The sequence below is a fragment of the Gobius niger genome (assembly GCF_951799975.1).
Source record: "Gobius niger genome assembly, chromosome: 2".
Lineage (NCBI taxonomy): Eukaryota > Metazoa > Chordata > Actinopteri > Gobiiformes > Gobiidae > Gobius > Gobius niger.
The window spans coordinates 22,454,057-22,479,969 of NC_136853.1; the positions used below are offsets into that span (position 1 = coordinate 22,454,057).

Genomic DNA, 25,913 nt, shown 5'->3' on the forward strand with positions numbered 1-25,913 from the left:
AGATAGACGGATCGCACAGCCTCTCTTATGGGACGCCTCATGTCACTATATAAGGACCAGGAAAAACGCTGACTCATTTTCCTCTCACTCAAACACTGAGGACTATATCCAGGACTATGCACAGTCTTACCTCGCTCACATTGGGCTTTGAAATCTGCACACAATGATTTCACTGTAAAAACTGATATTAATGTCCTGCTTCATGAACAATAAACACAGCTCTTGGATTACACACTACTCCTTTCCGAGAAATGTGTAAATAAGTATTGGCTTTGTAAATAGTTTTAAGGATGCTTACAGTGAGTTTCTAAAGTGGAGCAGCTAAATACAAAAGCACTGTGGGGCCGTGGTTAGTGCTTGTGCTTCACAGTAAGAAGGTCCTGGGTTCAATTCCTGGGCAATGATGTGCTGAAGTTCCGTTTAGAAGTTGTATGGCGCTTCTGAACGCCGAAACAAATATCCGTATTATTATTGAAGAAAAGAAAGCTAGAGCGATGGCAGACTTTGGGAAAGAATATAAAACTTTACCAAAAGCTTTACATTATTTGGACTTGAACTGAAAGAGGGGGTATTATGCTTTTTTCAATCACATAGCACCAGTCTATATCACACTACAATGATGACCAAACCTTCTGTTGGTCTGTAAATGCAGTAAATTAGAATAACTGCCTTGTATAAAATTGCTCTCTCAAAATGGCTGTAGTGAATGTCTTGAAATAGGCCTCTGTCTCTTTAAGAACCTCTGACCCTTTCAGACACGCCCCCTCCACACGCTGTCTGTGGCATCAGTGGGGAGGGGGTTCTGCTGAGGAGCAGTGGTTGGTTACTCGGCTGGTGACGAAAGCTCGGAGGCGTCTCCAGGAGGTGAGGGCGTTCCTAGGAGGACTCAGGCAAACCTGTCCCTAAAATGGCCGCCATCAGAGTTTTTGCAGATTACTCAAAAATACGTGAATGTGCCAAGGCAACACTTCAGGCATGTTTTAATGAGGGAATGACATAATAACATGATGTAAAGCTTGAAAAAGTCCATTTTGCATAATACCCCCCTTTAAAGGAACTAAACAGAGTTTAAAAATAAAAGAAAAAAAGTATTTTCCTCCCCCTACATGTTCCAATAATGTCCTAATGTGTAGAATGAGCTCAGACCTGTTCACCACAACTGCCTCTAAAATCCTGCACTGTCACTCAGAAAGGTGTTACTTCAGATCCATGTGCCGTCATGTACGAGCTTAATATAGAAGCTGCAGTTACACACATGACCTGAGGTGGCAGTTGTGAGTATAAAATGACCAACTTGCATCTAGCCCCTTTAAGAGTGTGACAATATATCGATTTTCCGATATATCACGATATTTTCCAGGACGATACTTTTTACTCCGATATTGATACTTTTGATGATGTCATGCATATTAATGAGGCGGCAGTGCTCCGCTGTTTTCACTAGAGGCCAATAATGATTAAGAATTCAGTAGGGCTGCCAATAGAGGGCAGCACTACAGTTTTAAACACTTGGACCAAACACACAAACAAATATATTACTTTTAATGATAGTTTTTAGAATTATAAATAAGATTAATTTTGGGTTGATTTATTCCTTTTGAAATAGGACTGTGGTGTGATGCCTCTGAGAGATCTACAGACCCATCTTCAGTGTGTAGGTCAGGGATCATTTATTCACACAGAAAGAGGTAAAAAAAAAAATTGCAAATGATCAATCTGTGTAGTATGTTATGTTTTATTAAATAGTGATGTATTGTAGATTATTCTTGTGCAATATATCGATTATCACAGTATCGGCGTATCGTGAGATTATCATTATCGTCGAGCCATTGGGTCAGCCGCTCTTGTTTGAAACGTTGTAAATAAATGTGGGTCATGCTCATTTCAAAGGCTGATTTTCATTTGATTGTGACTAATCTTCATAACAATCCAGAGCATTACAATTCAAGAAGCGTGCAGTAACAACAACCTGCTGCACACCCGTCTCTTATATCCGTCAGCGACACAGCACCTGATTAGCATGTGAACCGTCTGCTGCCGAGCGAAATCCAGCCACACGTCGATATATGTGCCCGCATTATACCAAGACAACGCTGCCGTCCATGACTAATGTAATGACGGCAGCCTCATGGCCACCCACCCGGGGAACCATGAGTCCAGCAGCTATAAGGGACGTCCAACTAAGGCGAAGGGTAAATCACAAGACATTTTATACTGATATCACGTCGTGGGCTGAGAGCTTTTCACTGATGATATGTTTTTAAATGCTTTATCAGGAGTGAAGGTAAAACATTACACAAGTACAAAACAAGTACTTTTACTTTGATGATTAATCGACTGAGCAACTTTCACTTTTATTGGGGTAATAATATTTGACCAGGACTCTGTGTACTTTTACTCAAGTAACATAATTAAGTACTTTTACATCGGTAATAGGATGAAAATAGCATGGTACCTTGAGTGTAACAACATTTTTGTTATCCATGGCAAAATGGTCATACCGCTAGCCTTAAAGGAATAGGCCAGCGTTTTTACATACTGAGATATGCTCTTACCTCACTTTAGCCAAGTTAATATATCCCCGTCTGGTCTTTGTCCTTGCGCTCTGTCACGCAAACGGAGCACATACGCAGCCTCTCCCACATGTCACATAGCTCCAAAAAAGCTCACGATAGAAGCTACCAAGCTCTTCCACATGTTCCCTATTTAAATAAAGTTACGTGAAGTATATTTACACAGAAATGTAGCATGTCGATTTTATAAGCAAATAAAAAGGGGAACTATATTGTGAGGCGTAATGATACGAGGAGCAAAACGTCCGCGTAGTAACTCCTAAAGACTTCCCCCGCTCACTTCCGTCAATAACCTTTAGGAGTTACTGCGCAGACATTTTGCTCCTCGTATCATTACGCCTCACAATATAGTTCCAAGATCAATAAAGCCATATTTTATTGTAATGGTGTTACAGATCAATTATCAATTATATGTATTGATAAACAAATGGATGAACATTAAACAAGGATCACTGGACCACATTAATTATCCTCGGGTTCATGACAGGCTTTTGGTTACATTAATATAAATAACTCACAAGAAGTGATCTGATCATTACATTAGTTGAAACTAAAATGCAAACACTTATATTTGGCTACTTTAGGTATTTCTATCATAGTTTCTGACCCAGCCTTGATTAGTTTTTGATAGCATTAGCATGCACCCGCTAGCTGTAGCATGCTACTGCTAACCGCAGCATTTTGCGCAGCGATCAAAGATACGTCTCCCAGATGCTTTACAGCTTTGCAGTGAAATACAGCATGCCCATACCCGCTCAGAATGAGAGCCAAAACTGGTGTCGGTTTAGTATCGGATATTTGTAGCCGATATCATATTTGTTTCAGTATCGGCGCCGATATCCGATACCAGTGTCGGATCGGTGCATCCCTACCATGACCTTCTTGCTGTGAAGCACGAGCGCTAACTGTTAAGCCACCCTGTCGCCCCACCACCGCCATCATCACATTATTACTGCATTATATCATGTTGAAACTACTTTCTTTGTCTTGTAGGTGTAAGGATGTGATCTATATGTCCGCCAGCAGAGACGTGAATATTTACTCATATTTTACTCACTACTTATTTAGTTAGTGTGTGTTTTGTTATGTTATTTACATCGTCTTATTCCTAATTTTTATTGCTCTTTTAAATTGTATTGTTGAGTCACTGTGACCAAGTAATTTCCCTTGTGAAAATATGAAATGTGTCTAAGAAAGATAACATTTTTGTTATTAAGGGTCATGTGCAAGGTCAGATCTCGACAACCACAACGACATCACAACCTTTAAGGATGCAACTCTTGTTTTCATGTAACTTTAACAACAGCTAACTAGTTTTTACTATCCAACATCTGTACAGTAAAACAGCTTATAGATACAGCAGTTTGCCCTCATTTGTTTAGCACTTCCTGGATGTGAGTAAACAGTCTGTGTGCGCTGTGCAGACAGAGTGGTGTTGTGTGACGGGCACATGCTGAGGGTGAGAAAAAATGCAAAGCGACAGCACAGTCAAAAGCCTCTGAGGCAGTGACAGTAACACTGGTCGGCAGGTGGGAGTGAAGCCGTCTGCTCCACAGCCCCCGTGTGAGTCGTGTGTGTGATTCTAGTCCGGTCCAATCATATGTAATACAATGGCTAGTATTGTGACTCAACACGGGATTCGTATACTAAATACATTTACATTGAGTACATAACACAGTCACTTAATCCATTTAATAAGTTTGATTCAAAAACATCAGATTTCCTGTAGCAGAAGCTTGATAGCACATAACATTTGGCACAATATATAATTGGGGCAAACAGCTGTCAATCACTTCTGAAAATGCCGCAGTGGAAAATTGAGCTTAATTCTAGCCCCGGCTCAGGCAAGTGATGAGTTTGAAGGACAGACATTGAGTTGCTGAGAAAAAAACTGCAAAATACATTGGGAAAAGCTTTTAGTCTTTGCATCGGGGAACGCCATAATCAAATCTGTCCGGCTCATTTGTGCTAATGAATGTGTTACCGGCGTCCACGTGAGCGCTCGCGCTGACTTGAGTGCCGTGAAAAATAGGCTGATCGCCAGTGTCTGCAGCAGCCTATTGATTTTTAATCCCTCTGTGTATTTGCTAAATTAAACTTCCTACTTTGTTTCTCACTCTTTTACTGGTAACAAGAGCCCACGGTTAACACGGGAGGTCTGTCGTTAACCAACTGCAAAGGTCAAATCATTTCGACAGACAATACAGAGATCGGATTAGTTATTTATTCTGTTACTATACCCCCAAAACATAAACACTTTGGCTGAAAGTATTTGTAATGCATCATATTTCCTCCACTAAAATCGCATGTTATATTGAAACATGGATATCAGCTGTCACTCATGGCCATAGTCATATTACAGTGAGGAGATTAGCTTTATTTACCTATATCTTGTGCACATAAAGATAAAAATGGAGGGGGGAGGTGAAAGGGTTATTTGATACAGATCGAATGGAATTTTAATGTTAATGGTTTGGGTTTGAAACAGCAAATCTAAAATTCTTCTAATTTATCAAAACCATGGCAAGCATCATGAAAAAGTACTAATAAGAGGATATAACAGGATATTGCTCTGTGCTCAGACCAAACCTTTGCAAATTCTATTATAAATATATTTATGAATTCTGTAGGTCAGTCTCTTGAGATCCAGTGTCTCATTTGCAAAAGATTGACAATAAAATATGAGGCCGTGCTAGAGTGGAATGAGTCGACAGAGAAAGGCAGTGCCAGCAAATACCAAGAACCAAAACAGGTTAAAAATAATAACATAACTTTAGTATGTTTTTGTGCAAAATGTTATGATCAGTTTTAAGCTGAAACTGTTGGTGTTTCGGGGGCACGGCACTATTTTAAAAAGGAAAAAAGTGCCACAGACCAGAGTATAAAAGTAAACTAGAGAGTTCAGAGCTGAAAAACAAAAGTAGAGAAACTTTTGTTTTTCACTGTTCTGCTCACATGGATAGACAACGTGTGGTTTCCTCCTCCGGCACTAATCTGACACACACCTGGCCTATAGCACTCCTAATCAAGGCCTCAATACATGTCTGGTAGGAAGTCAATTGGCAGAGAGAGAAACAGAAGCCCAGCACTTCCTGTTCCTCTGAGCTATCGGGATGAGAGCGGACAGACACACGCTCTCTCTGCGAAAGCAAAATGACTCAACAGCTTAGTAATCAGCCTCAAGACACACCAGCAGCAGCGACACGAGAAGAGCTGAGGGCTGGCAGGAGACCGAGAGATGCACCGTCACGGCCACGCCCAGTTTTACAAGTCAGGAGCCAGGTATTTATTCACGCCAAATAGAGAGGTAGCATAGAATCTAATCAGCCAGTCTTTTTCATCTCCATCTATAGACATCTCCATGATCTATGCCATATATGGCATAGATCATGGAGATGATGTCTAAAGACACAGGCCGTTAAGGCTCAACAATTTAGGAGAAAAGGTTTTGTGATTGCAAGTAGATTTGCGATTTCCGTTTCCAGATTCAGTCTTCTACACATTAGGACATTGCTGGAACATGTAGGGGGGGGGGGGGGAATACTCAGAATAGTCCACTTAACCATTTAATAGTCAATAAAAAAAAAATGAACAAAAAATAGCACACAAAATGGCCCATATGTGAAAAATAGTTTTACATTTTAAAACACCCTTAGGGCTTAGGATCAGTAACAGCTGTAATTTTCTCCCTCAATATTACGTTAACAGCATTTTACGCACCATTGACTAACATTATAAACATACTTTTTTATTGCTTTGCCATCAGATTATAACATCATTTGTTTTCAGACTGAGTTTTTAAAATAGGACTGAGAAGAAAGAAAATGTCCCATTGATTTGCGATGGGGAGCAGCGACTCACCCCCCTCCCCCAACTCACATACCCCCCAACACCACCCAGCGCCCTGACAAACTGAAGTGTAATAACACATTTATGAGAAGAACGTTGAAAAATGATAATTTACAGCATTTTTTACACAAGTGGAAAACAGGACAAACAGCCCGGACATGTGGGCAGTACATTTCAGTAAATCAAGTTAAGTCTCTTTAGCCTCATCCACAGCCTGTCCTGCTTTCTGTTTAAAAGGAAGAGCAACTAGAGGTCTGATCAGAGCTAATCATTAACCGCTATATTCTATATATATTCTATGAATATTCTCCAATCACTGATGCAAATTTGTGTCTCAGCACTCGAATGCGGGAAACTGAACACTCTCAAATCGTGTATCATTCACTTGAACTACTTTCACCAGTAATATTTCTTGTAAAAAAAAAAAAAGAAGTCATACACAATGAGCCGCCATGTTGGATGGACCATGCATTTCTCTAATTGGTTAATCCGCCTGTCAATCCCGCCCTTCAGAACTCGAGGAGATAACACCGACCCCCAGACTTTATAAAGGACTGTAAAAGCCTGCAGTCTGGCTGGCCAGGCTTGAGTATCTTCTAATCTTGCGACAAATATTATTTCCACCTTTAATAGTTTCCTAACGTGGAACTGTGCACAAGTGTGGTGATAAAAAGTCCTTGCACATAATTAAATATACCAAAACAATAGCAATGCTTATCAGACATTGGTGCAACTGGCATTTATAACTGCCATGAAAACAACTGACCTTTTGCAAAAGCTGCAATAGCATCCCTTTAAAGCTTTTTAGACAAATTCCAATGGAGACTTTACACCTCCCAAAAACAGCTTCAAAGCCTGGCTCCAAAGAGTTTATTTTTTCTAAAGATCGTTGTGACCCATGTGACATCGCAGGGCAAGGTATCATATTTTTAACCACGCTGGTTTTTGTTACTTGGAATTAATAAATTTAAGCCTGAAACTTAAACAGGCTCTGTGGAGGCTTGTCCGGATGCCCCGCGAGGGTGGGGCTTCTCGCCTTTTTGCCCATTTTAAGAACTTGCTTAAAGGAATAGGCCACCGTTTTTACATACTAAGATATGTTCTTACCTCACTTTAGTCGAGTTAATATATCCCCGTCTGGTCTTTGTCCGCGCGCTCTGTCACGCAAACGGAGCACATACGCAGCCTCTCCCACATGTCACATAGCTCCGAAAAAGCTCACGATAGAAGCTACCAAGCTCTTCCACGTGTTCCCTATTTAAATAAAGTTACGTGAAGTGTTTTCATGCGAAGTATATTTACCCAGAAATGTAGCATGTCGATTTTATAAGCAAATAAAAAGGGGGACTATATTGTGAGGCGTAATGATACGAGGAGCAAAACGTCCGCGCAGTAACTCCTAAAGACTTCCCCCGCTCACTTCCGTCAATAACCTTTAGGAGTTACTGCGCGGACGTTTTACTCCTCGTATCATTACGCCTCACAATATAGTCCCCCTTTTTATTTGCTTATAAAATCGACATGCTACATTTCTGGGTAAATATACTTCGCATGAAAACACTTCACGTAACTTTATTTAAATAGGGAACACGTGGAAGAGCTTGGTAGCTTCTATCGTGAGCTTTTTCTGAGCTATGTGACATGTGGGAGAGGCTGCGTATGTGCTCCGTTTGCGTGACAGAGCGCGCGGACAAAGACCAGACGGGGATATATTAACACGTCTAAAGTGAGGTAAGAACATATCTTAGTATGTAAAAACGGTGGCCTATTCCTTTAACACATGTTATAGCGGGGAGCTAGTGACTCTTTTTGGAGCAATTTCCTCCAGATGGAAACAAATGCATTTAAATATACAGTGGAGAGAAATATTCAAATATTCACTGAAGGGGACACTCCACGTCTCGAGGCTAACGCAAACCGGTGCTGTGACCACTGTCTTCAGCCCTCTGTGCCCCACACCCAGGTGTAGCTTTAACACCCTGCCTAGGGTAGGCGTAAGTCCTAGATTTAACGTGTGATGTGCGGGCAGTGGCCGTCACCACAGAGAGAATGCTCCTGACCGCGGGGGAGTGACAGGCTGCCTGCGCCGGTGGGTCTGACTCAGCGGGGCAGTCGTGACTCTTCCACCTCGATGAGGTCCCGTGTGCTTTCAGCGCTGACAAAACAGATATCGCCCGCTGCAGAAATATAAAGGTTCTGCTAAGAGCAAGTAAACGCCTCATCCAGCTTTATTGTGACGAGGTCTGACAACACTACATGTAACCCTGCAAACGACAAGACGAGACTGTGTTTTGGGCTTTGGGAAGGGAAATAACACAACTCGCCTCACCATTTTACCTGTTCAGAGGTTCGCTGCTTGACAGGGCTTACTTACATAGTAACGGTTTCTAGGATGTCCACTGACTGTTTGGGAGCAGGGTTTGGCACAAAAGCTGATATCAGATACATACAGACGGCATCTCTGGAATCACCCATATATGGTCATTTTTTTTAAAACAGTTAAGGGGGAGAACAATTTTGGGAAAAATCTAAACTTTCTCTAATTATTCTTCAACAAACACTGAATCATAGTTTTCTACTAAATAAAAATACAAAGGCATGCAAAGTGGTTCAACAGCCCAAAAATACATAAAAGAAACGGATCGTGCTAATGCTAACGCTAGATAGCGTTGCTATGACTGCCGTTTTTTCACTTCTACAGAAGTCCATATGTCCATCTTCATCCATATGGACCCGATTTACACTGGTCTTTATTTGTATGTGATAAATAAGTGAATATTCCACCAGAAAATGGCTAAAAAGAGTGAAAAATTGTGTTTCCCAAAAGATTCTATTTTCCCCCTCGGCGAGGCCACGCCCCCTTCTATGACGAGATGCCGTCTGTATCTATGACGTCAAGTTGTCTCCATATTGCAGAGAGATTTTACTTAAACAGTTCATTACACTGCATTCAGTTTCCAACAACCAACAACAACACATACAGAGTGGGTGATGTGTCTTGCCAAAAGATATAAAAGTATGAATGGAGTGAATGATTCAAATGGTAAAAGTTGTGGGTGGGTCTTACCAGCTCCACTGAGCCATAGTGCTTCCTGCTGAAGTCTCCACGCCTGCAGCCCAAGTCCTCAGATGCAGAACTGCAAGAGAAATACATGTGACACACGGCTTACAACCACCACAGCAAATACATAAGACTCAACTTGTGACAGTCATACAGGCCCACTGTTTCACTTTAATCTCATTTTGTTGTGTTTTTTATTTATTTATTTTGCTTCATTCTGTAGAGTTTGACGTGGCGAGTGGGCAGCAACAGCAGTGGCCACAGCGAGCTCTGATTGGGAGGCTGATCCTGATTGAATTAAGGCACAGTGATAGATGGAACTTGGCTAGAAGAGCTGACTTCTAACTCACTGCACTGGGGAACATATCCACACTAATATTGTGGCTTTTAGAACATTTTAGACCGCTAGTCTTCGGAATATAATATAAACTTTCAATATGGATAATCATCGACCAGGACATGTTACACCTCGCCTGCAGAATAAGACTGCAACTGCCACGGGAGTCATTTAGACCGCTCCTTGATTTTGATGTGTCTTTACTCTGGCAACAAAACAAGACATGAGTAATTGTACCTTTCCCAGCAATACCTTTGTTAAGTGATGATGTCATCGCTCCACTTACGGGTCCAACTTTCCCTATAATGGGATTTTACTGATTTTCATCTGGTCACACAGAAATATCACATTCATGCTGGCCTTTCTTCATTAATGCCTTCTTTTGACATTAATCATCTTTTTTTTTTTTTTGCTGTCCTGGGGAACACTGACGATAAACATATCTTAATTTTGCCTGGAGAAAAGGTGAGCGATGTTATTCTAATTAGGTGTAAAACAGTTGTTTGGCCTTTTATCTGTTGTTATTTAGATAAAGTTAAGTTTTTTGCTGTGTTTGTCTATGGAGCTGATTATTGTCTGTGACACTAAACAAACCTATACGTTTGTTAAAGTGACGTCACAGCTTTACTTCCGGGTCCCGAGATGTGCGAGAAACTACAAAAAACTCTTTAATACCACAATCAATATTTCTTAAACTCAACAGAAAGTTACTGAACAGACTTATTTATCAGGCCCAGTAGCCAAAAATTCTGTATCTACTGCTATAAAAGTGATATTTACCAAAATTGGTACTTCCGGGTGAGCGGAGAAAAATGCTAACAGTGCAGCAACTACGCTAACCCCGGAAGTAGCGACTTTAGTAAATATTACTTTTTTAGGTGCGGCATTTCTGGCTAATGAGTCTGGGAATTAAGTAGGTTCAGTAACTCCCCGCTGAGCTTAAGAAATATTAATGGTTGTTTTTTAATTTTTAATGTTATTTTTCTCGCATATTTGCCGGTCTGCTAGGACCCGGAAGCAGAAGTCCTGACGTCACACTTAACAAACCTGTTACCATGGAGATCCGCCATGTTTGTGGGTGTTAGCATACATTCTCCATTGGCTAACATGAGCTAAAAACAGCATAAAAAGTAGCTGCCGTCACTACTGGTAAATACATCGTACACACAGTAGTGTCTTGTGTTTTGATGTGAACAATAACTCCAGTATTTTACCGTTTCAAATATCTATTAGTTATTGCTGTAAATCCCATGATGCTTATTTTGACCATAGAAATAAAAAGATTTCGACTGATCTGTTCATTTCACTGAATTGAACATTGAAGTTGCCTATTTTCCATCACCCTAGCAACCAACATTCTATGGCAGTTCCTGCATTCTGCTCCCCAAAGGTCACAATGGGGAGATGACTGCTCTGGGAGTCCCAGGCTGTGTCTGAATGTCCACAATATTGCCTATAAAGTGGTAACGCTATTTGCTATTTTGTATTGGTGTCCAAATGTCCGGAGAGAAAATAGAAGTGCACTCAAAATATCCGACAATACATCTAGTAGTGAGCAATGATGGCATAGAAATAAAAAGAAGCAACATTTGATCCTGACGTCCGTTATTGTCTGATTTTTTCTATAGCCGTTTAGCATCAGCCGTCACAAATCACAAATTATGAACGATCCAGAGGTTTTCAGCCATAGAAATAAAAAGGAGTAGTGGCAATAGAGCCACTAGCAACGGATGCGGACAGTTAGCTAGTCCGAGAGACTTATCCCGTTAGCCTGCTCAATGTATTTTTCCTAGCCATTAGCATTAGCCACCAAGCATCACAGAATTCAGATGTTTTCACATTTAGGTGAGAAATCATTGAACACTGAATGCACAGACGTTTGGGATTTTACTTTAGATACAAATTAGCGTATAAAAGTGTCCACTGAGCTAAATGCTAACTCACTACTTTTTGGGGTCAGAGATACCCATCCAGTACTGGACACTAAACTTAATCTTGTAATATGTTAATGATAAAGAAACCACAGAAATGTTACAAAAGCCATGAAAAGGACAAAACATACCTCCCCATACGTTAGTACTGCGTTTGTTCATATGGGGATCCAACTTTCAATTTAAATCGGGTCCGGGATTCGAACAGGTTCAGATAGATAAAAACATTTCAGTGATTTTTATGTTTTTCAACTGTTATCAACCTATCGACCACTTTGGAATACATGTTCGAAGCAGCCAGTGGGGGAAATAAAAACAAAAACAACAACAAAAACTGAATTTTATTTCTTAAAAAAAAAAGTTGTGAAGTCATACAACCAATGTATTAATTCATACATTTCATCATAGGTAGATATTTGATATCTGATCATGAGGACCCCCTCGAAAACGAAATGGTTCATCTCAAGGGGTCAATCCTCTTAAAGAGGGGGTATTATGCTTTTTTCAGCCACATAGCACCAGTCTATATCACACTACAATGATGACGAAACCTTCTGTTGGTCTGTCAATGCAGTAAATTAGAATAACTGCCTTATATAAAATTGCTCTTTCAAAATGGCGGTAGCAAATGACTTGAAATAGGCCTCTGTCTCTTTAAGAACCTCTGACCCTTTGCGACACGCCCCCTCCACACGCTGTCTGTGGCATCACAACAACACTGCGCTCGTTGTCTCAACAGTATTGAAACTACGATCGGTGCATTTTAATTTTTATTGTTGGAAAGGAGCTACTGTTTATCACTTTGTGAACAATGGCCACACAGGATATTATTTGGAGACGAACCTTCCACACCGGACGCTTGGAAGAGGCTCTTGCCTGAAAAATAACTGCTGTTTGGAGGCTATCTCTTTGCATCTGCCATGCCCTATGGATCTCTAACTATACCCCCATGGACGACACCAGGATCTGTAGGAGCCCATACGATTCAAAAGACGGACATTATCTGTGCAGGAGGACAATGGTTTTTCGAGGTTACCCGTTAGCTTGTTATAATCGACTACAGCTCATTGTTGATGAAAAGTCTGCAATAAACCACAAATGTGTAAAGCCAGGCTCATTGTGTGATCATCGTAAAGGCTGCTTCGAGTAGTTGCTGCTTTGTTGACGTTATTTGTGCATAATATGCTGCCTGTTTTCAATGAATGTTGTGAAGGTGAAGGTTGTTAGCTTGGCGCGGCTAATAGTGCCTTAGCTCCGGGAGAAAACCACTCGGCTACGACTCACTGTAGATGAAATGTGAGCAATAAACTACGAAATCAACAAGCCCGGCTCAGTGTGTGGTCATCATAAAGGCTGCTTCAAGCAGTTGCCTGTTTTAGTGACGTTTTCAATGCATAATATGCTGCTTGTATTCAGTGAATTTTCCCGTTAGCTTGACGTGGCTAGCTTGTTAGCTCCGGGAGAAAGCCACTCGGCTATGACCCATTGTAGATGAAATGTGAGCAATAAACGTCCAAATCAACAAGCCTGGCTCCGTGTGTGATCATTGTTAAACGGTTCTTTATGTGTGTGGTGGTTTTATTGACTTTATGTGTGCATATCTCTCGTTTTCACGTGATGACTCGAGGTTTAGCTTAGCATTAGCTTTCTCCGGAGGCTCTGTGCATCATCAAGGCCCAGCGCAGAACCAGACACTGAAATAAGTGTTCTTGTCACCGGTTTGAATCCTGGGTGTTTCGGTAACAGAAACACTGATGTGTGTCATTGTAAAGTCTGCTGTGGCGCCGTTTTTACAACACATGAAGCTAAACCTCCATGATGACTCTGTTTACATCTTAGGGCTAGACACTGCGGGGAGGGGGTTCTGCTGAGGAGCAGTGGTTGGTTACTCGGCTGGTGACGAAAGGTCGGAGGCGTATCCTGGAGGTCGAGGGCGTTTCCTGAAGGAATCAGGCGTTTTATCCCTAAAATGGCCGCCATCAGAGTTTTTACAGATTACTCGAAAATACGTGAATGTGCCAAGGCAACACTTCAGGCATGGTTTTAATGAGGGAATGACTTAATAACATGATGTAAAGCTTGAAAAAGTCGATTTTGCATAATACCCCCCCTTTAAATAAATGAATCCAGTATCAAAGATTTATCATTTATGCTGCTGGTAATACTAATCACATGAGCGGATTGACATTCCCATCCTCATGAATAACTTACTTTGATTTCCTACAATTTTCTCACATTCAAGATGACAATACTGGACAATCAGCAGACTTACTTCCCCATACGTTAGTACTGCGTTTGTCTCTCAGTCGTTTGGGGATCGAACTTTGAACTTCTGTAAAAATGGCAATGGACCAATAAAGGTGTTTCTCTCACTGCTACTATGAAGATGTTTAATGGTTCTGTACAATCACCGGGACAAAAGCCATGATAATGAAGCCAATAGTGAACTGGTACGTTTGTGTTGAAGTACTTTACTCTGAACATCTCACTCAAGAAGCACCAACCTTTAACTGTGCAACTATGTGCTCTCTGCAGTGTCATGTTGCATGTTCCAGATGATTATTCATATTATCTGTCGGCTTGACATTGATTCAGGCTTGTAACTGAATACTCATTATTATAGCTGCATTCTTTGAATACATTTAATACATAACCATAACTGGTAAAGCTGAATAAGAATATATTAAACATATCCTGTAAGTGACAATGTCTGACTGTAGTATTATTCTCATTATAAGACTTTGGTGAAGACAGAGCACAACGTTCACGTGCTGCTTTAAGGTAACATGTTAGAGAGAAAAGTGCATCACAAGCAGAAACAGGCACAAACTTTGAAAACCAGGGCCCATGAAGGACTGACGGTTTGGCTGCTCCATGGGCAGAGGAGCAACTAGAAAGTGGAGCTCAGCACGTGACTTCAGTTTTTTCTTTTTTACAAAAATCTTGGAGGTGGTCGTTTAAATGAAAGGTTATTAATAGTAACAACTAGTTAATACAAAACTGTGTTGTATTAAAGGGGGCCTATTATGCAAAATCGACTTTTTCAAGCTTTACATCATGTTATTAAGTCATTCCCTCATTAAAAACATGCCTGAAGTGTTGCCTTAGCACATTCACGTATTTTCGAGTAATCTGTAAAAACTCCGATGGCAGCCATTTTAGGGATAAAACGCCTGATTCCTTCAGGAAACGCCTCCGACCTCCAGGATACGCCTCCAACCTTTCGTCACCAGCCGAGTAACCAACCACTGCTCCTCTGCAGAACCCCCTCCCCGCAGTGTCTAGCCCTAAGATGTAAACAGAGTCATCATGGAGGATTAGCTTCATGTGTTGTGAACCGGAGCCACAGCAGACTTTTACAAAGACACACATCAGTGTTTCTGTTACCGAAACACCCAGGATTAAAACCGGTGACAAGAACACTTATTTCAGTGTCTGGTTCTGCGCTGGGCCTTGATGATGCACAGAGCCTCCGGAGAAAGCTAATGCTAAGCTAAACCTCGAGTCATCACGTGAAAACGAGAAATATGCACACATAAAGTCAATAAAACCACCACACACATAAAGAACCGTTTAACAATGATCACACACGGAGCCTGGCTTGTTGATTTGGAAGTTTATTGCTCACATTTCATCTACAATGGGTCATAGCCGAGTGGTTTTCTCCCGGAGCTAACAAGCTAGCCGCGACAAGCTAACGGGAAAATTCACTGAATACTAGCAGCATATTATGCATTGAAAACGTCACTAAAACAGGCAACTGCTTGAAGCAGCCTTTATGATGATCACACACGGAGCCTGGCTTGTTGATTTTGTAGTTTATTGCTCACATTTCATCTACAGTGAGTCGTAGCCGAGTGGTTTTCTCCCGGAGCTAAGGCACTATTAGCCACGACAAGCTAACAACCTTCACCTTCACAACATTCATTGAAAACAGGCAGCATATTATGCACAAATAACGTCAATAAAGCCGGCAACTACTTGAAGCAGCCTTTACGATGATCACACAATGAGCCTGGCTTTACACATTTGTGGTTTATTGCAGACTTTTCATCAACAATGAGCTGTAGTCGATTATAACAAGCTAATGGGTAACCTCGAAAAAACACTGTCCACCTGCACAGATAATGTCCGTCTTTGAATCGTATGGGCTCCTGCAGATCCTGGTGTCGTCCATGGGGGTATAGTTAGAGATCCATAGGGCATGGCAGATGCAAAGAGATGGCCTCCAAACCAGTTATTTTTCAGGCAAGAGCCCCTTCCAAGCGTCCGGTGTGGAAGGTTTGTCTCCAAATAATATCCTGTGTGGCCATTGTTCACAAAGTGATAAACAGTAGCTCCTTTCCAATAATAAAAAATAAAATGCACCGATCGTAGTTTCAATACAGTTGAGAGAACGAGCGCAGTGTTGTTGTGATGCCACAGACAGCGTGTGGAGGGGGCGTGTCGGAAAGGGTCAGAGGTTCTTAAAGAGACAGGGGCCTATTTCAAGTCTTTCGCTACCGCCATTTTGAAAGAGCAATTTTATACAAGGCAGTTATTCTAATTTACTGCATTTACACACCAACAGAAGGTTTCGTCATCATTGTAGTGTGCCATAGACAGGTGCTATGTGGCTGAAAAAAGCATAATACCCCCTCTTTAAAGGAATAGGCCACCGTTTTTACATACTGAGATATGTTCTTACCTAACCTTAGACGTGTTAATATATCCCCGTCTGGTCTTTGTCCGTGTCACGCAAACGGAGCGCATACGCAGCCTCTCCCACAGGTCATATAGCTCCAAAAAAGCTCAAGATAGAAGCTACCAAGCTCTTCCACGTGTTCCCTATTTAAATAAAGTTACGTGAAGTGTTTTCATGCGAAGTATATTTACACAGAAATGTAACATGTCGATTTTATAAGCAGATAAAAAGGGGTACTATATTGTGAGGCGTAATGATACGAGGAGCAAAACGTCCGCGCAGTAACTCCTAAAGACTTCCCCCGCTCACTTCCGTCAATAGAAGCTGCGTGACTTGTAGAGAGCCAGCAGAGAACAGTTGAAGAAGCGTCGATAACTTGTGAACAATGCCTTTTACGTGCATCGTGCCGGGCTGTGATAACAAGCAGAAAGTATATAGTGTAGTAATGTTTCACAGATTTCCAACTCACCCCGGACGACGACACAGGACTCAGGACCTCGACCATGAGGTAGGAATGCGAGAGCACTTTCCCAAAATATATTTTCTGCTTGTTGTAAAAGGCTCTCTACAAGTCACACAGCTTCTATTGACGGAAGTGAGCGGGGGAAGTCTTTAGGAGTTACTGCGCGGACGCTGTGCTCCTCGTATCATTACGCCTCACAATATAGTACCCATTTTTATCTGCTTATAAAATCGACATGCTACATTTCTGTGTAAATATACTTCGCATGAAAACACTTCACGTAACTTTATTTAAATAGGGAACATGTGGAAGTGCTTGGTAGCTTCTATCGTGAGCTTTTTTGGAGCTATGTGACATGTGGGAGAGGCTGCGTATGTGCTCTGTTTGCGTGACTGAGCGCACACACAAAGACCACACAGGAACACATCAACTCGTCTAAGCTCAGGTAAGAACATATCTCAGTCTGGAAAAACGGTGAACTTTAAGTTTAGGAGAGAGAGAGAGAGACTGTTAAAGCGAGACAATTATGTTCATTTCTCATTATATGATTATGTGGCAGAAATAAAATATAATAATTCCATACAAATACTCTAAAAAACTAATCATGATATTAATAAGATCCCAGAAGGACTAATATCCATTTTAGAAGATTTAAATTTGATGCGACAAAAATAATAATTTAACTTCCTTTTTAGGAACAACATAAACATGATTTCACTGGTGTTTTATAAATGGTGACGATAATCATAACAACTGAAAAGAAAATGCTATTCTTTCCTCTTAGAGTAAATAGTAGGGCTGGGACGATACACTTTTGTCACGATCGGATACGCATCACGATACTCATGGGCCGATCCGATGCATTTGCCTTAAAACGTGTAAACAGAAAACGGTCGAGTGTCTAAAGTTTATAAACCAAAATGCCATTCCACATTTATTGAAGTGGTAAGACTCGACTGAAAACAAATATCAAATATAACAAAGTGCTGTGTATCTGTTACTGGAAAACAAAAGAGTGCAGTATTGAAAAGTATTGTGATACTTGGTATTGCAGCATTAAGTACTGCGAGCCAATTCGATTTTTTGTCACAGCCCTACTAAATAGACAGAAATATATATTTGTCTGTTGAACTGTTTGATAGCCGTGTAACTGCTGATACAATCTGCATCTGGACAAATTAACAATATTTGGAAAGTCCTGTGAGGCGACTGCTGTTTGTATCTGAAAGTATTTGTATATTTATGAACTTTACCAGTTTGAGTGTGCCCTTCATATGTGTGTGGTACTTTACTGTAGGAGATGATGGATGCACAGCTGTATAATTTATAGTATATAGTGCTCCAGAAGGCCTTTTATATCGCTGTGTGGAAGAACCATCCATCAGTGTTACTTCACCTTATGCTCTTGGCTTTACCCAGTCACAAAGTTATTATAAGTCTACGCTCACTGTTCCTCATGCTCACTTGTACACCGTCCAGGAGGGTCATCAGTTCTGCACCTCGGAGCTACCACCTCATTTTGGAGATTGATGAAGTAAAATAAAAGATCTTTCTTTTACAACTCCTAAATATACGAGAAAATAGACGATGTGAACCACTGGTTACATTTTTGATGCAATTAATAGAGCGCAATTAATAGAGCCCAACCTACACATTGGGGAATTGATTGGGCTTCACTGCGTCAATACTGTAACCTACTGTAACCTGCTGTAACCTGCTATAACCTACAGTCCCAGACAACAGCTTAAATCCTGTCCCACTTCATTTTCACAAAAGCTCAGCATCTGCCGATAAAAAATCACTTTGACACCTTCAAATACGTTTAGCACAATGTGGCCCACATTCATTTCTTTGTGTGAGTGCTCCCCCAGGTGTGGACATGGGACTGTTCTGCAGTTTGTGCCCCTGATAATGCATTCAAAGTCAATGACCACAATGAAGCAAAAATTGGTTTCTGAGCAAACAAAGTATTTTCCATCACATATGACCGTGTAACACAAGGGCCACTATTGTAGTGCATTTTAAGATTTGTTGGCAAATGCTGAAGCTGACTCCATCATGTTGTTAAATCACCTATATGTCAACTATTCTATCGCTAACCCACGAAAAACTTGACTCTGGCTGTCAGTCTTCCCTTCATGTAGGCATATGCTACAATGACATTTTCCTACAAGTCCACTCTGCAGTTTTAGTCACAGTGAGCGCTACCTTCTACTGAAAAGCATAACATCAATAATTCAGACTTTTTCCTTGTTCAACACCTCCAATGGAAACAAAGAAAAGAATAAAGAGTTTATAAACGATCAAACTAATGAATAGCGCCTCAATTATAAACGTCCAGGCTCCCCTTCAGCGCTCGTGAGCTGTGTCTAATTTGCTGCGTAAAATGCTGCAGGACTGTGATAGCGACGGCGCGCGCACAACATGCAACAGATTAGAAAAAACAGAGCAAGTGCTAATGAGGGAAGAACAATTACCGCTGGCTGAAATTCAACAGTTTGTTGGACGCTGGATCCACACTGGTCATGTCCCCTGCGTTATTCCGAGCAACAACTAAAACAAACCGGCGTCTTCTCCCTCTCTCCTGTTGGATTTCAGCTCACTTCTTGCAAGGAGCTCAAAGACATCACTGCAGCTTTGCGTCCCGACAACCGCTGATCAGACCCATTCCGCCAGGCAGGGGAATCCTCTCTTTCTTCTTCTTCTTCTTCTACTGTTTGTCCTCCGCACCGCTGGTCAGACTGTAATAACGCGGAAAGGACCCGGTGCCACTGTTGTTAGTGCTCCTACTGTCGCACACGCGCACTTGTGCAGCCCCGTGTGTCAATACTGCGTTTCAATCCCGCACAATTGGCCGGAACAGCCTCGAGTCTAACGCGTCCTCTTAAGGCACAGGTCCTTATTCTTTCTGAAAGATGTGAAAGCAGCTGTTACATCACCCACCGGAGAAACTGTTGCTTCCAGCTATAGTGATGTCAGGACGAGCCTCTGTTGGGGGTAGAGCTTCACATTATTCTTTCTCAACTCTTACAAATGCTACTTGATTAGACTTTTGAATCCACATGAGTTTTACCACTGTCTTTTTTTTGTTTGTTTTTTTGCCATGTACCGGATAAATGAAGGAATCATTCTTATGTGCTCTCAAGGGTTTAACACAACCCCATTTCTGGAGCAGGTTCATGCCCAGATGAGGTCATTCCTTCTCGCTCATTGTTTTATTGCCTCTCAGTGAACCTTTAAGCTCTTCTGTCAAGTCCACTATTTCTTTCTGTCAATGAAAACAAGCACATTTTTTTTTAATATTTACTATAGTCAGTCACATCCACAAGTGTTTCATCTGTGTCTTGAAATGCAACAAAGATCTGTAAATAAACCCGGGCTGCTGAGTGTGAGAGTTGTTTTTATCTAGTGATGTCAAGATCATTTTGAGGCACTCCATGGGAACATAAGAGCGGGTGGATGAAATGTGAGCTTGGGTAAATCTGATACCTCCACAATAGCCTCCACACAAACTAACACACACACACACACACACACACACACACACACACACACACACACACACACACACACACACACACACACACACACACACACACACACACACATAGAGCAAGAAAGAGTGCAGGAATGCCAGGCTTCAGCTCCAAAGCACTCAACCACTCATCAATTTTTAATCAACAGCAGCTTCCTCCTCCCTCCTCCTTGTTGCATGTCACGCCGCAGGAAAGCACCTACACATGTACGGCTGCACAATAGCTTTATACATTATGTTTCAGACGACACCAGCAGTGCAAAGACACAGCAGGTGAGATTGAGTTCAACACTGAAGGAAAGTGACACCTTCTTTTCTCTAAAATTCAGATGACATTACAAGGAAGAAGTGGGAGGAAAAAGAAGGATACATGAGCGCCAACTAATTGGCACCCCAGGCTGTCTCATAAGCACAGGTCTACGCATCTGACTGACACCCAACCTCCACTGTTACATAAAGCCCTTGTAACAGGAAGTCCAATGGGGATGACCTCCCGTTCATCGAGTGTGAAAGCGTTATCATGGGTGATACCCTTTAGACTGCAGCAGAGGTGAGGAAAGAAGGGAATGCCTTGTTCGGTCTGTGAGAGTTTTTTTCCTTTGCTTTAGTACAGAATTACTTAATGGTTCGCCCTTCCCAATTCCAAATACTGTGTTACACTGCAGACTATATAAATAAATCCAGTGGGTAAAGACTAGGGCTGAACGATATGGACAACATTTCATATCTCGATATTCATGCCAGATATCTCGATATTGATAAGATATAACTATGGGTTAGGTCAAAAAAATAAAAACATAACACAAAAGAGTGTCGTTTTATTGATGAGATACGATATTGTTTATGTCTTGCTTCTTCAATTTTAATATTTTGAATGTTTATATCTCGATATCGATACAATAACGATATATTTTGCTTTTGCGATATTAATATCTTGAATGTTCATATCTCGATATCGATACCATATATCTTTCAGCCCTAGTAAAGACCAATATTATTCTCTTATTACTGGACATTTCACCAGAACATCTGCATGATAAAAATCCCATCCTACAGATATGGCTGTCACGATAATGACTATATCGACTTATCGTTAAATAAACAACAGATAAACGATTTATTTTTGGGCTTGATATTTAACATAAGCAAATTGAGTTACATTATATTTCATGTTTATTGCAGCTTGTGTGGTAGGGGTGGGACATATCGTATCGCATATCGTCATCGTGATATAATTTTTGATATCGTTGTGGACACGATATAATTTATGTTCCGCTCAGCTCCATCAGAGCAGCATAAACACTGACTGTAGAACACGGGGACAGGAGCTTAGTAAGTGTAAACTGCTTGAGTAGATCATATTTGCGAGGAAATTAGTATACTGTGAAAAAATATCTGGGATTTTGATTTTTTCCGTTGTCAGTTATATCATCAAATATATCGTTATCGTGATATTTCTTTCTTTTTAATATCGTTTAGGATATTATCATGCATTTTTAAAACAAAGGTTACTGTCATTTTTTATGCCTGAGAGTTGAGAGTATCTAGTATAGACAGGCGTACCTACAGAACTACCTAAGTATTATTCTTTAGCAAGTAATGATGGCAGGTGAAGGCAAACTAATGAGACCTATAACGCAACACTGTTTATTATCATGGAGCGCGTTTGTGGGAGCCTTTATCAGAAGTGGATCCCAGGCTCTCCGCATGCACTTCTAAGACCTGGGTATTAACCTGTGTAGGTGTGTGTGTGTGTGTGTGTGTGTGTGTGTGTGTGTGTGTGTGTGTGTGTGTGTGCATGTGTTACTGTTTGTGGGTTTACAGATTTGAAAGTGTGTGCGCTCGTTGGTCCACATTAGGAGACTTTGTTCAGCGATTGACTCGATACAGAGATAATCCCTTCGAGCTATGGTTCCATTCTATCTGGACAGCTGCCACTATGATCCATTAGTGAAGTGTGTTAGACCACCCCTGTCCTTTACTGTTCTGTCTAGGGGCGTTGTATTACTCAAGCAAAAAAACATAATAAAAACACAATATTGATATAGTATAGTATAGTATAGTATAGTATAGTATAGTATAGTATAGTATAGTATAGTATAGTATAGTATAGTATAGTGTAGTGTAGTGTAGTGTAGTGTAGTATAGTATAGTGTAGTATAGTGTAGTACAGTCAGCTGAATAATGTGCGCTGTTGTCAAGACCAAATCCACAAGACCGCAGATTTTCTACAATTGAATGCTGATAAAAGTGAAATAATATTAGACTTAAATGAATGTCTCAATAAAAAAAAAAGAAGGAAGGTATTTAAAAGAAGGTGCCACTCAAAGTACTTTCGAAGCAAGACTTTGGAAAACTTGCCTTTGTGACGACAAGTGGGCTGCACTTCTGTAATGGCTGTCTTGCCCCGACAAAACTCTCAGGCAGTGATGTTGATCCAAAATGCTGTGGCGAGTGTTGAACCTACATACATGTAACATGTAACTCCAACTCTCCAGTCCTTGCATTGGCTCCCCAGAGTCAGTGTTTAAACCCTCAAAGGAATCTCTATCTTTATTTTTAACTTTATCTTTATCTTTATCACGGATCCCCATTAGTTATGACAGTAGCAATAACTGTTCTTCCTGGGGTCCACATAAAACAACAACACAAACATATACAATAACACACAATGACAATAACACACAGAAGGCCACATGTGAATAAAAGTTGGGGAACATTATCAGTTACAAGTTGGATTTACAGTTACATCATACATGTAAAGTGTCTTAAAGGCACACTGCGTAACATTTTGGACTTTATTGTTGCCATCAGTGCAAAACAGGCTCCTATTGAAAACTTTACATTTTCATAACAACGTCCTTCAACTGCATCGCCTGATTTAAATGTCTCCTCCTTACTGATCTGCACTAATATGGACCCTTATTATTTATCACAAATGTTCAATGAATGTCTGCCTTCAAGACCATTCAGATCTCACATGTGTGAGCATATTCATTTCATTTTATTTATTCTTTTTTTTCATGGTAATGCAAAATAAAGCAACAATCCAACAAACAAAAAAACAAACAGTAATACATCCCATGAAAAGAAGAACAGGAGTAGTTACAAATTAGATGTGTCTATAAAGAAAACAGTGAATGGATCTAATGTAAATACTAAAACATGTGATGTGAGTAGGTTGGTCTTTGAACACAACACCACAGTTTTATGAGCAATTTCATACATTTTGACAGATGTTGCATTGTGTTCCTGCTTTATTCACATTGAGCAGTGTTTCATTACAGCCTTCAGCCTCCACATAGAGCGTCCGTGTGTCACTGCAGCAGCAGACTGTGGCACTCTCATTAAATGTGATCAGGTTAATTAACCTTTGCAGGGATCCAGCAGGAGATGGACACCACAGACGGGATTTTACAGTCTTTGCCAGACTCTGTGACGCTTCTCAAGGCGTTCTCCCTTGAATTATGCAAAACAACACATTTTCATACATGTATTTGCATTGTAAAAGTAACAGTCCTCAATTATCATATTGCACAAGCACAAAGACAAATAAGATAGGTTGTGAATATTGAGCATGGAGCATTATGATCAAATCCCTTAAGTAAATGTACAGGTGTTGATTACAAACACAGTATGATCTTATACAGTTCAACAGTTACAACAGTATTATACTACTTGGTACTACTTGGGAAATTGCTCTCTGTTTTATAAAAAGGAAAGGTATGCCCTCTTGTGGTAAAAACTTCAATCACAACTCGGTCATATTCAACAGTGAGAATAAAATAAGAGTTTCCAGTGATGAAAGTTGAGAAAAAAACATCTTTCTTCACTTTCTCAATACAAATCGCTCAGTTCATTTCTCGATTTTTCTCCTCAAGCCCGTTTTGTTTGCTGAAGTAAATCAGTGATCGATGATTTAACCTCAAACCCTTAAAAAATTCCACAAAACAAAATGCCTGCACCGTATATGTTAAGAATGAGGACAAACGCAGTGTAATGTGGCTTTAATTTGTAACATCCTTGTATTTCCTTCAACATAAAGGAGTACGATTTTGTGTTTGGTCACAATAAGTGGTGCCCTGAAGTACTTCTTGGACGGGCCAGCAAACTATAATAGGAAACTTTTTCCAGGCCGTGTGCAGCGCATAATGTGTATAGTCTTAACACCCTTAAATGGAAGCAGATGTCCCAGAGTAAAAGTTTACATAGGTCTGTAATCAACCAAAGATTTTTTTTTATGCTTTCTCCTTGTAATTTGAGTCTATTTTCCTGTTTAAATGAGCCTGGTTCGCTGCATTGTGCGCATGGCTAAACTGCTGGCTTGTACTGAGCTATGCAGCCACATATGGGAGTGATTACAGTCCAGTGTTTATCAGACTCACAGAAGACTGACTGTATGACAGCACACCGGACCAACTCATGTTTCATGTTGACAATAGATTGAGAATTTAAACAAAAGTGTCCGTCCCGAATGAATAAAAGCTAAGCGTGTAATAAACCACCTTTCATCTGCTAAGAGAAACGCTGTGCTACCAACACACAAGCGTTCAGGAGGAAGACCCAATGTTCCCTAAGTCAGCAATATGTCACTTAGAGCATCAATTCATGCTCCCACAGGGGGCTTTATGACAGACTGCATGGCTGTGGGAGACTGCTTTGCTCTGGCCTATCAGCCATGAATTTACGCTTGTCTATGATGAAGACACTACAGTCCTTGATCTGGAATACAATGTGTTTAACCAAGAAACATATGCTTTAATTTATACTATCGTACCCTGAAACCTGCTGTCAAAATCTCATGAGTAAGTCACAGTTATTATTATTATTCTGATTTCATTATCGAAGCTTTTTCTTTTTAATATCTTCTCTAATCAAGTACAGGCTTCAAAACGGCACATTTCACTTACAGTATTTGGAGATACATACTGTATGTGTGCCAATCTGACAAGGAGCAAGCTGCTACACAACCCCTGGCAACTGTAGTCTAAACATTGTGGGAGGTTAATGAAGACATTGATGGCATTTCAAAGTGGGTGCACTGGGATGACCTCTTCACACAAGAAGCTCTGGGGAAATCACAAAATGAAAGCTTAAAACAATAGAGATAACCATTCGGCCCCATGCCACTCTTTCCCCATTGTATCCTCTAAAAGCTGGTTGAGTTTCATACGTGCTGCTGCAAGATGTCAGCAAGCCAGTCAACTTGTTTTACACACTGTTTAATTGCACTTTCAGTTTGCTAGTGGAGGCTTTCCTTAAACAAATCACAGACATGGTCACGCTGAATTTTAGTATCTGCATCTTTGGTTTGCACGCATTAAAAACATTTTCCATTGATATATAATGTCTGCTAACTGCAAGATTATAGTCAACAACTTCACTTCACTGAACAACAGAGCCCAGGTAGGCTCCACCCAATTCAACATGCATCATCGAGGGTACATACAGTACGTGTACATTTCAGGAGTGCCCAAGTA

At 40.7% G+C, this 25,913-nt stretch overlaps 1 protein-coding gene across 5 annotated transcripts in view; it reads right to left on the reverse strand.

Moving 5' to 3' along the window:
- Nucleotides 1-25,913, reverse strand: part of garnl3 (GTPase activating Rap/RanGAP domain like 3) — a 56,127-nt gene that overhangs the window by 25,122 nt on the left and 5,092 nt on the right. For 4 of the 5 annotated variants that reach the window (XM_079581414.1, XM_079581413.1, XM_079581411.1 and 1 more), the window contains exon 2: nucleotides 9,490-9,559. In XM_079581414.1, the coding sequence (XP_079437540.1) occupies nucleotides 9,490-9,559 (70 nt within the window). Of the gene's footprint in view, nucleotides 1-9,489; nucleotides 9,560-19,375; nucleotides 19,838-25,913 lie in introns of those variants that run through there. The other variant, XM_079581412.1, reaches the window with a different exon arrangement.